Consider the following 18,388-nt stretch of genomic DNA (forward strand, 5'->3'; position numbering starts at 1 on the left):
CCACCACAATCACCCGACCTCAACTCAGTTGAGATGGTTTGGGATGAGTTGGACCGCAGAGTGAAGGAAAAGCAGCCAACAAGTGCTCAGCATATGTGGGAACTCCTTCAAGACTGTTGGAAAAGCATTCCTCATGAAGCTGATTGAGAAAATGCCGAGAGTGTGCAAAGCTGTCATCAAGGCAAAGGTTGGCTACTTTGAAGAATCTAAAATAATATATTTTGTTTAACACTTCTTTGGTTACTACATGATTCCATGTGTTATTTCATAGTTTTGATGCCTTCACAAATTATTCTACAATGTAGAAAATAATTTTTTTTAAATATAGAAAAACCCTTGAATGAGTAGGTGCGTCCAAACTTTTGACTGGTACTTTATGTCTTGGGACATAGGCATCATGTATAGACTTGTGTATCCATCTCCCTGACCCCCAATCATATCTGGACTGGGCTCGAGGAATGATGGCCTCTGTCCCTGATCATACATAAACTCACCCGTCTCTAACGCCAGAACAATATTTATTTTGACGTCTTCCAGTTGGAATACAGACCTGGGGCCGTAATGTATCAAGTGTGTGCTGTTCTAGGATCAGGTTCGTCTTTTAAAATGACTACAAGAATACGATTACATGGGACAGCAGGTTTAGGGTCAATTCCATTTTAATTCCAGTCAATTCAGGATGTGCACTGAAATTCCAATTCTCTTCAATGCTTTTCAGTTAGGAACATTTGGAAAATGGGGTTTACTTTCTGAATTGATTAGAATTTAAATAGAATTGATCCTAGTACAGCCCACCTACTCTGACAGGCTTTGTGAGTACGCGCTCTTGGAACAAAAAGGGCAATGTGTCATAGATGGAAATAAAATACATTACGAAGACAGAATGTACCCGGTCATACTGAATTTACATGCGTCTTACTTTGGCCAACAACAAAGCAATCATAACAGGGTTTGGCTATTTTGCTCAGACAGACACACAACCACATACTTAACATCATTCAAAAAGTCCTCCTCCCAGATTTTCCCCTGAGGCTCATTCCACATAGACTGAGTGATCATGATTCATACCCTATCATGTTACTCTCACGCCCCACAGTGAGCTGGGTGTCCTCTGCCATAGAGATAAAACAATAGACATTGGCTTCAAATCAGCGGCACAAGCGGTCCACCATCTTACCCGGGAACAGTCCTTATAAGTTAGCTTCAAACATGCTAGTTTCAAACTAGCGTTGCTCGTTCTATCTCCATGTCCTCTGTAGACTTCTCTTCAGCTGTCCTCACAGCACACAGTGCCATAGAGTGGCCAGCGCCACAGCCAATCACAAGAGGCCTGAGGGCAGGAATGGGCTGTGGTTCGCTGACATCTGTCTCGGAACCGTCCCCACACATCCCATGTTCGTTCCACCCCCAGGAGAGCAGGCGACCCCCTGGAGAGGAGAGTAGAGGAAGCTGGTCAGCTAGAGATAACAGACAGGAGATTAATACCCTGATCCCAGATCTGTACATGTTTGGCATGACAATGACCATAGGAGTTGGCAAGACAGCACAAACTGATCTGGTGTGACCAGGCTAAGAGAAGACAACACATACTGATCTGGTGTGACCAGGCTAAGAGAAGACAACACAAACTGATCTGGTGTGACCAGGCTAAAAGATCACCAACAAGAATTGGTAAAAACAGTTGAGCACAAAAACATTTCCCAACTATTTTATGATACTGGTCAGATGGTTGGACCTGACATATACTGGTCAGATGGTCGGACCTGACATATACTGGTCAGATGGACCTGACATATACTGGTCAGATGGTTGGACCTGACATATACTGGTCAGATGGTTGGACCTGACATATACTGGTCAGATGGTTGGACCTGACATATACTGGTCAGATGGTTGGACCTGACATATACTGGTCAGATGGACCTGACATATACTGGTCAGATGGACCTGACATATACTGGTCAGATGGTTGGACCTGACATATACTGGTCAGATGGTTGGACCTGACATATACTGGTCAGATGGTTGGACCTGACATATACTGGTCAGATGGTTGGACCTGACATATACTGGTCAGATGGTTGGACCTGACATATACTGGTCAGATGGTTGGACCTGACATATACTGGTCAGATGGTTGGACCTGACATATACTGGTCAGATGGTTGGACCTGACATATACTGGTCAGATGGTTGGACCTGACATATACTGGTCAGATGGTTGGACCTGACATATACTGGTCAGATGGTTGGATCTGACATATACTGGTCAGATGGTTGGACCTGACATATACTGGTCAGATGGTTGGACCTGACATATACTGGTCAGATGGTTGGACCTGACATATACTGGTCAGATGGTTGGACCTGACATATACTGGTCAGATGGTTGGACCTGACATATACTGGTCAGATGGTTGGACCTGACATATACTGGTCAGATGGTTGGACCTGACATATACTGGTCAGTTGGACGGACCTGACATATACTGGTCAGATGGACCTGACATATACTGGTCAGATGGACCTGACATATACTGGTCAGATGGACCTGACATATACTGGTCAGATGGACCTGACATATACTGGTCAGATGGAGCTAACAGAGACTAGTTAGTTGGAGCTAACAGAGTTGGTTATACTAGTTGGTTATACATCACTTGTTGGTTATACGACCCTAACTAGTTGGTTATACGACCCTAACTAGTTGGTTATAGGACCCTAACTAGTTGGTTATACGACCCTAACTAGTTGGTTATACAACACTAACTAGTTGGTTATACGACACTAACTAGTTGGTTATACGACACTAACTAGTGATACATCACTAGTTTCTCAGATCTTTTCTATCAGATCAGTAGCTGTCCAGCATGCATGCACATTTTGGTTCTAGCTGCCAACACAAACACATCGATCTTGTATGACCAGGAAACGGGGATTACACATTTGCTCAACTAGAATAGGAAAAATGATTGGGTATGAAAGAACAAAATCCAACGACTTCACAGTAGTCTGTGTAGATTCAAATAGGCAAACACAGACACACACACACACACAGAGACACACACACAGACACACACACACACACAACCCTTGGGGGCTCAACAAAAATATGTTTAACACACAGTGTCATTCAGCTCCAGACAGTCTCTCCACCTTGCCTCTTCTTCTGTGTTCCCTCTCCGACAGCTGGTAAAAGAGCTTGTTGGTTTTGGTGGGTGTGGTCCAGATAGGGCTGCGTCACCGTGGAGACACGTGCCATGGCAACACAGTTCGGTCAACTAATAGGTCCCGTTGTCATGGCAACACAGGAGGCATAACTTTGCCTGCTGCTTTCTCAACACAGCTCACATCTTCAAGCTTTTCAATCTACCCATCCCAATGTTCTGTCTGTTTCTGTCTCTTCTCCCCCCCCCCATTTCCGTCTCTCCTTTCATCGAGTGATTCCCTTTGTCTCTCCATCTCCCTCTATTTTTCTGACCAATGGATCAAAAGCCTCTGGGTTCTGTGCCAGCAGAGGGAACAGATAAAACAAGTTGTCTCTATCTCACAGACCAAGATGTCTCACAGACCAAGATGTCTCACAGGCCAAGATGTCTCACAGGCCAAGATGTCTCACAGGCCAAGATGTCTCACAGGCCAAGATGTCTCACAGGCCAAGCTGTCTCACAGGCCAAGCTGTCTCACAGACCAAGATGTCTCACAGACCAAGATGTCTCACAGGCCAAGCTGTCTCACAGGCCAAGCTGTCTCACAGGCCAAGCTGTCTCACAGGCCAAGATGTCTCACAGGCCAAGCTGTCTCACAGGCCAAGCTGTCTCACAGACCAAGCTGTCTCACAGACCAAGCTGTCTCACAGACCAAGATGTCTCACAGGCCAAGCTGTCTCACAGGCCAAGCTGTCTCACAGGCCAAGCTGTCTCACAGGCCAAGATGTCTCACAGACCAAGATCTGGAGCTGAATGACCAAGCTGTCTCACAGGCCAAGATGTCTCACAGACCAAGATGTCTCACAGGCCAAGCTGTCTCACAGGCCAAGCTGTCTCACAGACCAAGATGTCTCACAGGCCAAGATGTCTCACAGACCAAGCTGTCTCACAGACCAAGCTGTCTCACAGACCAAGCTGTCTCACAGCAGGCAGCTTATGCCAATGTGATATGACAACTAGGGCTGAGACCTCACCATACGATATAATCATCATACTTAGGTGTCAATACGATATGCATTGTGATTATCACGATTATACAGTACCAGTCAAAAGTTTGGACATACCTACTCATTCAAGGGTTTTTCTTTATTTTTACTATTTTCTACATTGTAGATTAATAGTGAAGACATCAAAACTATGAAATAACACATATGGAATCATTTAGTAACCAAAAAAAAACATGTTAAACAACTCAAAATATATTTTATATTTGAGATTCTTCAAAGTAGCCAACCTTTGCCTTGATGACAGCTTTCAATACTCTTGGCATTCTCTCAACCAGCTTCATGAGGAATGCTTTTCCAACAGTCTTGAAGGAGTTCCCACATATGCTGAGCGCTTGTTGGCTGCTTTTCCTTCTCTCTGTGATCCAACTCATCCCAAACCATCTGAATTGGGTTGAGATCAGGTGATTGTGGAGGCCAGGTCATCTGATGCAGCACTCCGTCACTCTTCTTTTTGGTCAAATAGCCATTACATGGCCTGGAAGTGTGTTGGGTCATTGTCCTGTTGAAAAACAAATGATAGTGGGACTAAGTGCGAACCAGATGGGACGGCGTATCGCTGCGGAATGCTGTGGTAGCCATGCTGGTTAAGTGTGCCTTGAATTCTAAATAAATCACGGCCAGTGTCACCAGCAAAGCTTATGTCCTTTAGTAGTGGTTTCTTTGCAGAAATTAGACCTTGAAGGCCTGATTCACAGTCTCCTCTGAACAGTTGATGCTGAGATATGTCTGTTACTTGAACTCTGTGAAGCATTTATTTGGGCTGCAATCAGTTATCTCTAATGAACGTATCCCCAGCAGCAGAGGTAACTCTGGGTCTTCCTTTCCTGTGGCGGTCCTCATGAGAGCGAGTTTCATCATAGCGCTTGATGGTTTTTGCTACCGCACACATTTTCCAGATTGACTGACCTTCATGTCTTAAAGTAATGATGGACTGTCGTTTCTCTTTGCTTATTTGAGCTGTTCTTGCCATAATATGGACTTGGTCTTTTACCAAATAGGGCTTTCTTCTGTATACCACCCCTACCTTGTCACAATACAACTGATTGGATCAAATGCCTTAAGGAAAGAAATGCCACAAATTAAACTTTTAACAAAGCACACCTGTTAATTGAAATGCATTCCAGGTGACTACCTCATGAAGCTGGTTGAGAGAATGCCAAGAGTGTGCAAATCTGTGATCAAGGGCAAAGAAAGGGTGGCTATTTAGAAGAATCTCAAATATAAAATATATTTCGATTTGTTTAACACTTTTTTGGTTATGTAACGTCTGCTTCCAGCTGAACGCAGCTCACTCTCCAGATCCCAAATCACCTGAATTCTGATCACCTGTTCACACACCTGTATGTCATTATCACACACGATTTAGTTCAGTTCATTGCACCCCATCATTGTGAGGTCTTGCTTGTTTTGTTACACATTCTATGCGGAGCTCTGATTATTTCCGTATTAGTCCTCCCGTGTATTGTAGTTTTTGGTCATCCTCACTAACGATGCCTTTTGCCTATCAGATTTCCTGTCATCAACCTCTTGCCTGATCTCCCGGACGACGTTATTAGCCTTTTTCCCTGCCTGTACTGTTACCTTTTTGGATTCCCTGTGTATGATGTTCTGCCTGCCCCTGGACCCAGCTACCTGCCTCCTCCTGTGTATGACCTTCTGCCTGTCCCTGGACCCAGCTACCTGCCTCCCCCTGTGTATGACCTTCTGCCTGCCCCTGGACCCAGCTACCTGCCTCCTCCTGTGTATGACCTTCTGCCTGTCCCTGGACCCAGCTACCTGCCTCCTCCTGTGTATGACCTTCTGCCTGCCCCTGGACCCAGCTACCTGCCTCCTCTTCTGGTCCTTTACCTATAAACACCTGCTGCACCCTGCGCTTGAAACCAGCTCTCTGTCTCCCCTGGTGTTCATTACAGGTTACTACATAATTCCATGTGTTTTTTTTCTTCATAGTTTTGATGTCTTCACTGTTATTCTACAATGAAAGAACAACCCTGGAATGAGAAGGTGTGTTCAAACTTGTACTGATACTGTTTATGTATTGCGATTCAATACTGCAATTTTATTGATTTTGATGTTCCAAACAAATCTGCTTACTATATGTCTTCTGCAGAGAGCCATGAGAAAATTTGTTTTGATCAATTATGTAAAAAAAAATTACAAAAAATTAAAAGTGCTGAAAACATGGCTCACTATTCAAAAAGAAAACAAGCTATAGGATGAAAAAGGTATTGCCGACTAGCGCTAGCTAACACAATTATTATTAATTACATTAGCTAGTATCTATAATATCGCCCAAAAATAATATTTCGATATGTAACTATCGATTTCCCCCCCCCCCACCACTAATGACAACCTGCCAGGATTGTAAGCATGGCCACTGCTGTGCACACATCCAGTACATAGTTTATTAGGTAAACCACCCCGTTCACGCTCCTACAGATAGTGAGTCACGTGGCCGTGGCTTGTTATATAAAGCAGGCAGACAGGCATCGAGGCATTCAGTTACTGTTGGATTTAACATTAGAATGGGCAAAACTAGTTTACCTAAGCGACTGAGTGTGGTATGATCGTCGGTGTCAGGCGCACCGGTTCCAGAATATCAGAAACGGCCTCCTGGGCTTTTCACGTACGACAGTGTCTAAGGGTTTACAGAGAATGTGGGAGTGACAAACAAAAAACATCCAGTCAGCGGCAGTCCTGTGGACGAAAACAGCTTGTTGATGAGACAGGTCGAAGGAGTATGGTAAGAATGGTGCACGCTAACAGGCCCGTCTACAAACAGACAAATAACAGTGCAGTACAACAGCGCTGTGCAGAACGACGTCTCGGGAACGCACAATTCATCGGTACTTGTCAGGGATGGGTTATTGCAGCAGACAACCACACCGGGTTCCACTCCTATCAGCTAGAAACAAGAAGCGACTCAAGGTGGGCACGAGACCAACATGTTTCAAGCAGACCACCATAGTCCCTGTGCTCAAGAACACTAAGGTAACCTGCCTAAATTACTACAGACCCGTAGCACTCACGTCCGTAGCCATGAAGTGCTTTGAAAGGCTGGTAATGGCTCACATCAACACCATTATCCCAGAAACCCTGGACCCACTCCAATTTGCATACCGCCCAAACAGATCCACAGATGAAGCAATCTCTATTGCACTCCACACTGCCCTTTCACACCTGGACAAAATAAACACCTTTGTGAGAATGCTGTTCATTGACTACAGCTCAGCGTTCAACACCATAGTGCCCTCAAAGCTCATCAATAAGCTAAGGATCCTGGGACTAAACACCTCCCTCTGCAACTGGATCCTGGACTTCCTGACGGGCAGCCCCCAGGTGGTGAGGGTAGGTAGCAACACATCCGCCACGCTGATCCTCAACACAGGGGCCCCTCAGGGGTGCGCGCTCAGTCCCCTCCTGTACTCCCTGTTCACTCATGACTGCACGGCCAGGCACGACTCCAACACCATCATTAAGATTGCTGACGACACAACAGTGGTAGGCCTGATCACCGACAACGACGAGACAGCCTATAGGGAGGAGGTCAGAGACCTGTCCGGGTGGTTCTCGTCGACGGGGCTGCAGTGGAGCAGGTTGAGAGCGTCAAGTTCCTTGGTGTCCACATCACCAACAAACTAACATGGTCAAAACACACCAAGACAGTCGTGAAGAGGGCACGACAAAACATATTCCCCCTTGGGAGACTGAAAAGATTTGTCATGAGTCCCCAGATCCTCAGAAGGTTCTACAGCTGCACCACCGAGAGCATCCTGACTGGTTGCATCACTGCCTGGTATGGCAACTGCCTCCGACCGCAAGGCAATACAGAGGGTAGAGCGAATGGCCCAGTACATCACTGGGGCCAATCTTCCTGCCATCCAGGACCCCTATACCAGGCGGTGTCAGAGGAAGGCCCTAAAAATTGTCAAACACTCCAACCACCCTAGTCATTCATAGACTGTTCTCTCTGCTACCGCACGGGAAGCGGTACCGGAGTGCCAAGTCTAGGTCCAAGTGGCTTCTAAACAGCTTCTACCCCCCAAGCCATAAGACTCCTGAACACCTAATCAATGGCTACCCAGTCTATTTGCAACGGTACGGGCTGGTGGAGGTGGTGTTCACGGTACGGGCTGGTGGAGGTGGTGTCGACGGTGGGCTGTGGTGGTGTCCACGGTACGGGCTGGTGGAGGTGGTGTCCACGGTACGGGCTGGTGGAGGTGGTGTCCACGGTACGGGCTGGTGGAGGTGGTGTCCACGGTACGGGCTGGTGGAGGTGGTGTCCACGGTACGGGCTGGTGGAGGTGGTGCGATGGTGTCCACGGTACGGGCTGGTGGAGGTGGTGTCCACGGTACGGGCTGGTGGAGGTGGTGCGATGGTGTCCACGGTACGGGCTGGTGGAGGTGGTGTCCACGGTACGGGCTGGTGGAGGTGGTGTCCACGGTACGGGCTGGTGGAGGTGGTGCGATGGTGTCCACGGTACGGGCTGGTGGAGGTGGTGTGAGGGTGCGGTAATGTCGATGGGTGTACCTAATAAACTGTCCGCTGAGTAAACGTGGAGCGAAGAGAAGAATAAGCCTTTTGTCATTTAGGAAATTGTTCCACGTTTGCTTGTGGAACCAGACAGACAGACAGACAGACGGACAAGACAGAGAGACAGACAGAGACAGAGAGACAAAGAGACAGAGAGTACCTCAGGTGCGGTGCTTTGTTCATTCAAGGACACAATCCCCACACCAGAACACACAGATACAGAACACCGCTACAGACGGTGCAACTACGTGCCTAGTTTGTACATCCTGTTCCACAACATATATTCTGTCCGAGAACACACAAAAAGAAAACACGACAGAGAGAGGAGAGAGAGAGACACACGACACAAAATCTAATTTCCTTAATTCAGCAGCATCGTCAAGACACATTGGCCAGTCTACACCGACAGACACATTGGCCAGTCTACACCGACAGACACATTGGCCAGTCTACAGCTCAACATTAGAAAAAGGACGTCCATTTGTATCTTAGACCAGGTCTTCATACTGTCATGCAGCAGCAACCCCTCTATACTTAGACCAGGTCTAAATCTGAACATTGGGATGCCTATCCTGTGGATGACCAGACAGATGTCTGCATCCCAAATGGCACCCTATTCCCTATATATAGTATACTACTTTAGACCAGAGCCCTATAGAAGACTATTCCCTATATAGTGCACTACTTTAGACCAGAGCCCTATAGCAACCTATTCCCTATATAGTGCACTACTTTAGACCAGAGCCCTATGGAACCCTATTCCCTATATAGTGCACTACTTTAGACCAGGGCCCTATAGAACCCTATTCCCTCTATAGTGCACTACTTTAGACCAGAGCCCTATAGAACACTATTCCCTATATAGTACACTACTTTAGACCAGGGCCCTATAGAACCCTATTCCCTATATAGTGCACTACTTTAGACCAGAGCCCTATGGAACCCTATTCCCTATATAGTGCACTACTTATGACCAGGGCCCATCCACAGGTGGTTAGAGGTATTTGTGGTCGAACGAGCTGCAACAGTTGGCTGTTATCTCCCTAGCAGCAACAGGCAACACTAGTTTCCTCTCCGCTTGACCCCAACCAACCCTGTTATTTAGGTGTGTAGGATGTAACAAGCAGCAACAGTTAACTACAGTGTCTTCCAACTAGCAGCATGTCCCCTCTCTCCTCCCTCTCCTTTCTCATCCTCTCTCCTCCCTCTCTCCTCTCCCCTCTCTCACCTCCCTCTGCTCTCCTCTCTCTCCTCTCTCTCTCTCTTCTCATCCTCTCCTCTGTTAATGACCTAGTTCAGTAGGACCAGAAATAGCAGCAGTAAAGTCTCTGCTACCAGTGTTCCTGCTTCACTGCTCCTGCCACCACCATGCCCAAGACAAGACATGAAGGGAGGGAGAGAGGAACAGGAGAGGAGAAGCACACAACGCAAGCACCCTCTATATTTAACCTCCCTTCATCCATCCATCCCTCTAACCTTCCTTCATTCCTCCATCCATCCATTTGATAGCCAACGCAAACACACACAGTTTCATCAGGAAATGTTACTCTAGTTTCCACTGTAATCCCCGTTCTTCTTCTAGTTTCTGCTGTAATCCCTGTTCTTCTTCTAGTTTCCTCTGTAATCCCCGTTCTTCTTCTAGTTTCCTCTGTAATCCCTGTTGTTCTTCTAGTTTCTGCTGTAATCCCTGTTTTTCCAGTTCCCTGTAATCCCTGTTCTTCTTCCAGTTTCCTCTGTAATCCCTGTTCTTCCAGTTTCCTCTCTAATCCCTGTTCTTCTAGTTTCCGCTCTAACCCCTCTTCTTATTCCAGTTTCTTGCTCTAATCCCTGTTCTTCCAGTTTCCAGTCTAATCCCTGTTCTTCTTGTAGTTTCCGCTCTAATCCCTGTTCTTCTTCCAGTTTCCTCTCTAATCCCTGTTCTTCTTGTAGTTTCCGCTCTAATCCCTCTTCTTCTTCCAGTTTCCTCTCTAATCCCTCTTCTTCTTCCAGTTTCCTCTCTAATCCCTGCTCTTCTTCCAGTTTCTTCTCTAATCCCTCTTCTTCTTCCAGTTTCTTCTCTAATGCCTGTTCTTCTTTTAGTTTCCTCTCTAACCCCTGGCAGTGACACAGTGTTTCTGAAGCATTTAACCCTTATTTTACCAGATAAATTGACTGAGAACACATTCTCATTTACAGCAACGACATTCGAAATAGTTACAGGGGATAGGAGGGGGATGAATGAGCCAATTGAAAGCTGGGGATGAGGAGGTGGCCATGATGGTATGAGGGTCAGATTGGGAATTTAGCCAGTAAACCAGGTTTAACACCCCTAATCTTACAATAAATGCCATGGGATCTTCAGGACACCCATTTAAATGTTCCATCCTAAACACTGCATCTTACACAGGGCAATGTCCCCAATCACTGCCCTGGGGCATTGGGATATTATTTTTTAGACCAGAGGAAAGAGTGCCTCCTATTGGCCCTCCAACACCACTTCCAGCCACATCTGGTCTTCCATCCAGGACCAACCCTGCTTAGCTTCAGAGGCAAGCCAGCAGTGGGACGCAGGTTGGTATGCTGCTGGCAATCGTGAGGAGAAGCTCTGCAATATCATTAGCTATGTCCCAATATGGCACCCTATTCCACATTTAGAGCACTACATTTGACCAGGAACCATGGTGCTCCAGGTCAAAAGTACTGTACTACACTATATAACAGAACAGTTTACCATTTGGGAAACAGCCATTGATAATCCAACGACAACAGAGGGGGCTGAAAGGGGGTTGAGAGGAGACAGCCATTGATAATCCAACGACAACAGAGGGGACTGAAAGGGGGTTGAGAGGAGACAGCCATTGATAATCCAACGACAACAGAGGGGACTGAAAGGGGGTTGAGAGGAGACAGCCATTGATAATCCAACGACAACAGAGGGGACTGAAAGGGGGTTGAGAGGACAGCCATTGATAATCCAATGACAACAGAGGGGACTGAAAGGGGGTTGAGAGGACAGCCATTGATAATCCAACGACAACAGAGGGGGCTGAAAGGGGGTTGAGAGGAGACAGCCATTGATAATCCAATGACAACAGAGGGGACTGAAAGGGGGTTGAGAGGACAGCGGAGCAGAACCCACATTGTTAATGTAACGCCGGACAAATAAAGTTGTATTTAATTGTATTGGGCTGGGCACAAGGCTTGTATGGGTGACTGTAGTTTCCCCTTTCTGAAGTCCCAAAGTGATTTCATCCCGTTCTCTCTCTCCAACTAACATCTCTCTAATAGGTTCCCTACGGGTCTCTCTCCAACTAACATCTCTCTAATAGGTTCCCTACGGGTCTCTCTCCAACTAACATCTCCTCTCTAATAGGTTCCCTACGGGTCTCTCTCCAACTAACATCTCTCTAATAGGTTCCCTACGGGTCTCTCTCCAACTAACATCTCCTCTCTAATAGGTTCCCTACGGGTCTCTCTCCAACTAACATCTCCTCTCTAATAGGTTCCCTACGGGTCTCTCTCCAACTAACATCTCTCTAATAGGTTCCCTACGGGTCTCTCTCCAACTAACATCTCCTCTCTAATAGGTTCCCTACGGGTCTCTCTCCAACTAACATCTCCTCTCTAATAGGTTCCCTACGGGTCTCTCTCCAACTAACATCTCTCTAATAGGTTCCCTACGGGTCTCTCCAACTAACATCTCTCTAATAGGTTCCCTACGGGTCTCTCTCCAACTAACATCTCCTCTCTAATAGGTTCCCTATGGGGTCTCTCTCCAACTAACATCTCCTCTCTAATAGGTTCCCTATGGGGTCTCTCTCCAACTAACACCTCTCTAATAGGTTCCCTACGGGGTCTCTCTCCAACTAACATCTCCTCTCTAATAGGTTCCCTACGGGTCTCTCTCCAACTAACATCTCCTCTCTAATAGGTTCCCTACGGGTCTCTCTCCAACTAACATCTCCTCTCTAATAGGTTCCCTACGGGTCTCTCTCCAACTAACATCTCCTCTCTAATAGGTTCCCTACGGGTCTCTCTCCAAGTAACATCTCCTCTCTAATAGGTTCCCTACGGGTCTCTCTCCAACTAACATCTCCTCTCTAATAGGTTCCCTACGGGTCTCTCTCCAACTAACATCTCTCTAATAGGTTTCCTACGGGTCTCTCCAACTAACATCTCCTCTCTAATAGGTTCCCTAGGGGTCTCTCCAACTAACACCTCTCTAATAGGTTCCCTATGGGGTCTCTCTCCAACTAACATCTCCTCTCTAATAGGTTCCCTACGGGTCTCTCTCCAACTAACATCTCTCTAATAGGTTCCCCTACGGGTCTCTCCAACTAACATCTCCTCTCTAATAGGTTCCCTAGGGGTCTCTCCAACTAACACCTCTCTAATAGGTTCCCTATGGGGTCTCTCTCCAACTAACATCTCCTCTCTAATAGGTTCCCTACGGGTCTCTCTCCAACTAACATCTCTCTAATAGGTTCCATACGGGTCTCTCCAACTATTAGAGGAGATGTTAGTTGGAGAGAGACCATAGGGACTCTATTAGAAGGAGATGTCTCTGAAGAGACCGTAGGGCCTATAGAGGAGATGTCTCTGAGAGAGCCCGTAGGGAACCTATCAGAGATAGGTTGGAGAGCTCGCAACCAACTAGGAGATGTGAGAGACTCGTAGGGAACCTACGAAGGAGATGTGTGGAGAGACCCGTAGGAACCTATTAGGAGATGTTGTGAGAGACCGTGAACCTATAGAAGAGATGTTGTTGGAGAGACTCGCATGGAACCCTATTAGAGAGGAGATGTTGGCCCGTATGGAACCTAACATCTCCTCTCTAATAGGTTCCCTACGGGTCTCTCTCCAACTAACATCTCCTCTCTAATAGGTTCCCTACGGGTCTCTCTCCAACTAACATCTCCTCTCTAATAGGTTCCCTACGGGTCTCTCTCCAACTAACATCTCTCTAATAGGTTCCCTACGGGTCTCTCTCCAAATAACATCTCCTCTCTAATAGGTTCCCTACGGGTCTCTCTCCAACTAACATCTCCTCTCTAATAGGTTCCCTACGGGTCTCTCTCCAACTAACATCTCCTCTCTAATAGGTTCCCTACGGGTCTCTCTCCAACTAACATCTCCTCTCTAATAGGTTCCCTATGGGGTCTCTCTCCAACTAACATCTCCTCTCTAATAGGTTCCCTACGGGTCTCTCTCCAACTAACATCTCCTCTCTAATAGGTTCCCTACGGGTCTCTCTCCAAATTACATCTCCTCTCTAATAGGTTCCCTACGGGTCTCTCTCCAAATTACATCTCCTCTCTAATAGGTTCCCTACGGGTCTCTCTCCAACTAACATCTCCTCTCTAATAGGTTCCCTATGGGGTCTCTCTCCAACTAACACCTCCTCTCTAATAGGTTCCCTACGGGTGCTCCCAAACCTAAGTCTACGTCTCAAATATCGCTCCTACCTCCCAAAATGTGCACTTGTTCACTTCCCTTCACAGACTTGAAAAGGAACTGAAATATGGTGGAAACTCCCTCTAGTCTAGCCCATGTTTCCACCGATCCAAAATGCTTTTAAATTTGTGGAGAGTAATTGACGAGTGAACACTTCAGGAGGAAAGAGACCAACCAGAGTCCACGTTTCCTCTCTCTAGTACACTCTGGTACCAATACAGAGGCAGAAGAACTGGGTCAGTGTTCAAACTTTAATGCTGCAGGAATCTTCCACTTTCAAAAGGGCTTAGATGTGCCTCATATCTGTCTGGGCTGGTGGTGCGTAAGGGATGAGCGACTAGGATAAATATTAGGCAGGACAAAGAGGAGGGAGGACAGGAATTAGATCCCTTAAAAAAAAGACATCCTCAGAAAGCCAAAACCATATGAAAATACTGAAAAGACGTATTTAATAATTAACTGAAAGCACTAACTTGTTTACAGTGCATTCAGACTTTTCTCACATTTTGTTACGTTACTGCCTTATTCTAAAAAATATATATATTTTTAAAGAATCTCAATCTACACACAATTCCCAATAATGACAAAGCGAAAACGGGTTTTATTTTTAAATAAAAAACTAAAATACCTTATTTACATAAGTATTCAGGTGCATCCTGTTTCCATTGATCATCCTTGAGATGTTTCTACAACTTGAATGGAGTCCAACTGTGGTAAATTCAATTGATTGGACATGATTTGGAAAGGCACACACCTGTCTATATAAGGTCCCACAGTTGACAGTGCATATCAGAGCAAAAACCAAGTCATGAGGTCGAAGGAATTGTCCATAGAGCTCCGAGACAGGATTGTGTCGAGGCACAGATGGGTACTGAATTGTTTGGCAGCATTGAAGGTCTCCAAGAAAACAGTGGAAGAAGTTTGGAACCACCAAGACTCTTCCTAGAGCTGGCCGCCCGGCCAAACTGAGCAATCAGAGGAGAAGGGCCTTGGTCAGGAAGGTGACCAAGAACCCGATGGTCACTCTGACAGATCTCCAGAGTTCCTCTGCGGAGATGGTTGTCCTTCTCGAAGGTTCTCCCATCTCTGCAGCACTCCACCAATCAGGCCTTTAGGTAGGAGTGGCCAGACGGATGCCACTCCTCAGTAAAAAGCATGACAGCCCGCTTGGAGTTTGCCAGAAGGCCCCTAAAGGACTCAGACCATGAGAAACAAGATTCTCTGGTCTGACGAAACCAAAATGTAACTATTTGGCCTGAATGCCAAGCATCACGTCTGGAAGAAACCTGGCAACATCACTACGGTGAAGCACGGTGGCAGCATAATGCTTTTGGGATGTTTTTCAGAGGCTGGGACTGGGAGACTAGTCGGGATTGAGGGAAAGATTAACAGAGCAAAGTACAGAGAGATCCTTGATGCTTCAGAGCGCTCAGGAACCGAGACTGGAGCGAAGGTTCACCTTCCAACAGAACAACGACAAGTCTCTGAATGTCCTTGAGTGGCCCAGCTAGAACTCGATCAAACATCTCTGGAGAGACGTGAAAAAAGCTGTGCAGCAACGCTCCCCATCCAACCTGACAGAGCTTGAGAGGATCTGCAGAGAAGAATGGGAGAAACTCCCCAAATACAGGTGTGCCAAGCTTGTAGCATCATACCCAAGAAGACTTGAGGCTGTAATCGCTGCTGAAGGTACTTCAACAAAGTACTGAGTAAAGAGTCTCAAGTAGATTACTAAGAAAAGCTCATCCATTTTTTTTTAAATGGCCCTTTTGCCTTTGTGCAGATTGAAAATTATACTTTTTTCAAAGCATCGCTCTTCTTCAAACAAGCATTGCAGAGCTGGCTACAATTTCATCCCCCTGAAAAGATAGATCAAATACTACAACAACTATTATGTCTGAACTCAAATGTGCTGATTGATAAAATACCTGTATTTATGGAAAAGATGTTTGAAAAGGGTATTTTCTTCTTAAATGATATTGTAAATTGGAATGGTAGAGTTATGTCCTTCATGGAGTTATCAGAATTGTATGGAAAGGTCTGCTCAATCCAAGAGTACAACCAACTGATTACAGCATCACCCCAAAAATGGAGGAGGCGGGTGGCAGCGGGAGGAGGCAGAGAACTGGTCTGTCTGCCCAATATAAAGGATCAAAACTGGCGGAGGAATAAAAATAGCATGAATAGGTAAACCAGTTTCATTTGAAGACCAGGAAGTTGACAACTGTGCCATACAGATTGCAAAATATTTGGGAAGAAATTTTCGATGTACCGATTCCATGGTACATGGTATGAGTTGATAGATAGATAGATAGATAGATAGATCTATCTATCTAACGACTTCGTGCTTTTTAGCTAAAACTATTATATAGAATTCTTGCCACCAACAAAATGTTGAATATTTGGGGCATAAAATCATCGAAGCTCTGCAGATTTTGTTGTGAGGATACAGTATCAATAGACCATTTATTTTGGTATTGCCCTCAGGTAGCCTGTTTCTGGTCTCAGGTTCAGGAATGGCTGAAAATGCATAGCATTGATCTAAAATTGACCCTAGAAATAGTACTGTTAGGAGATCTGGAGAGACCGGGTCAGTCAATTACTAATACTCTTAGTGAAAATATTTATCTTCAACTCGCAATCTGTGGATTCTATTCAAATTAGACAGACTGAAATTGTACGTTAAACATCACAGCATAGTTGAAAGATGTTGCGTAGAAATCCAAAGAGGGTGGCCAGCAGAGAAAGATGGGATGGGCTGAGGGAAGCTGAGGGTTGGAGACAAGTGGGAGTGGAGTTGCTGTGCGGGAGATAGAATGATGGTTAAAGATAAAAGTAAAAAATAAAGTCAAAATAAAAAGTATGTTTGAATGACACCGAGGCTGATGCCGTGCAGGTGTTTGTACACATGCATATACACACACACTCTCATTCAAATAAACACATACAAGAACACACACATACATGTAATAGCGCCAGACATGCACACAAACATATACAGTTGGCATTGCTGTTATGATTTCAGTTGTTCTTGATGTCCTTAGTTTTAAATGTATTATTTATTATTGTTGTTTGCTGTTTTCTTCTCCTTTTTCTCTTTAGTTCATTCTCATGGTTGTTGGTGCATTATGGGGGTTCTTGGGGGGGGTGGGGAATGGAATTAATTGTATTTTTTATTTTAGTTTTTCTTCTTGGAGGAGCTGTGGGAGGGGTCTCGAATTGTTGAGCTATTGGGGAACTGTGGGGGGGGGATCTTGGAGGGTTCACGTTTTTTTTGGCCTGGTGGGAGATCTGTCAACGTGCCCTTGAGCAGGGATATTGACCCTGGATGCTTCTGTGTGTCGCTCTGAATGGGAATCTGTTGGATGACTGGTATGATGTAGTTGCTGAGCGGCTTCACTGCAAGTATATTGTATGTTTCGGATAATCAATAACACATTTAAAAAATAAAATAAACCAACAAAAAAAAAATACTGAGAAATGGGTCTGAATACTTTTGTAAATGTGATTTCTGTTTTTTTGTATTTGTAATACATTTGCAAATAAATAAATATATATGATTTTGCTTTGTCATTATGGTGTATTGTGTGTAAATTGAGGGGGGAAAAAACGATTTCATCCATTTTAGAATAAGGATGTAACGTAACAAAAAAAAGTTAAGCTTTATCTTGGCCAGGTCGCAGTTGTAAATGAGAATTTGTTCTCAACTAGCCTACCTGGTTAAATAAAGGACTTGATCTCAACTAGCCTACCTGGTTAAATAAAGGACTTGATCTCAACTAGCCTACCTGGTTAAATAAAGGTGAAATAAAAATAAATAAAATAAAAAAAGGGGTCTGAATACTTTCAGAATGTAAGTTGTGAATAATGATCAGTGAGAAAGTTAGACGCACAAATATCATACCCTCCCAAAATGCTAACCTCCCCTGTTATTGTAATGGTGAGAGGTTAGCATGTCTTGGGGGTATGATATAAAATGCTAACCTCCCCTGTTATTGTAATGGTGAGAGGTTAGCATGTCTTGGGGTTATGATATAAAATGCTAACCTCCCCTGTTATTGTAATGGTGAGAGGTTAGCATGTCTTGGGGGTATGATATAACATGCTAACCTCCCCTGTTATTGTAATGGTGAGAGGTTAGCATGTCTTGGGGGTATGATATAAAATGCTAACCTCCCCTGTTATTGTAATGGTGAGAGGTTAGC

General features: G+C 45.3%; 1 protein-coding gene across 2 annotated transcripts in view; it reads right to left on the bottom strand.

Annotated features, from left to right (window-relative positions):
- Nucleotides 1-335: 335 nt before the first annotated feature.
- The window catches only part of sergef (secretion regulating guanine nucleotide exchange factor), a 70,991-nt gene continuing 52,938 nt past the window's right edge, over nt 336-18,388 (bottom strand). For both annotated transcript variants that reach the window (XM_045688686.1, XM_045688687.1), the window contains exon 9: nt 336-1,427. In XM_045688686.1, coding sequence (XP_045544642.1) covers nt 1,219-1,427 — 209 coding nt within the window. In that variant the 3' untranslated portion in view covers nt 336-1,218. The remainder of the gene's footprint in view (nt 1,428-18,388) is intronic.

This window comes from Salmo salar, chromosome ssa10 (assembly GCF_905237065.1).
Source record: "Salmo salar chromosome ssa10, Ssal_v3.1, whole genome shotgun sequence".
Classification (NCBI taxonomy): Eukaryota; Metazoa; Chordata; class Actinopteri; order Salmoniformes; family Salmonidae; genus Salmo; species Salmo salar.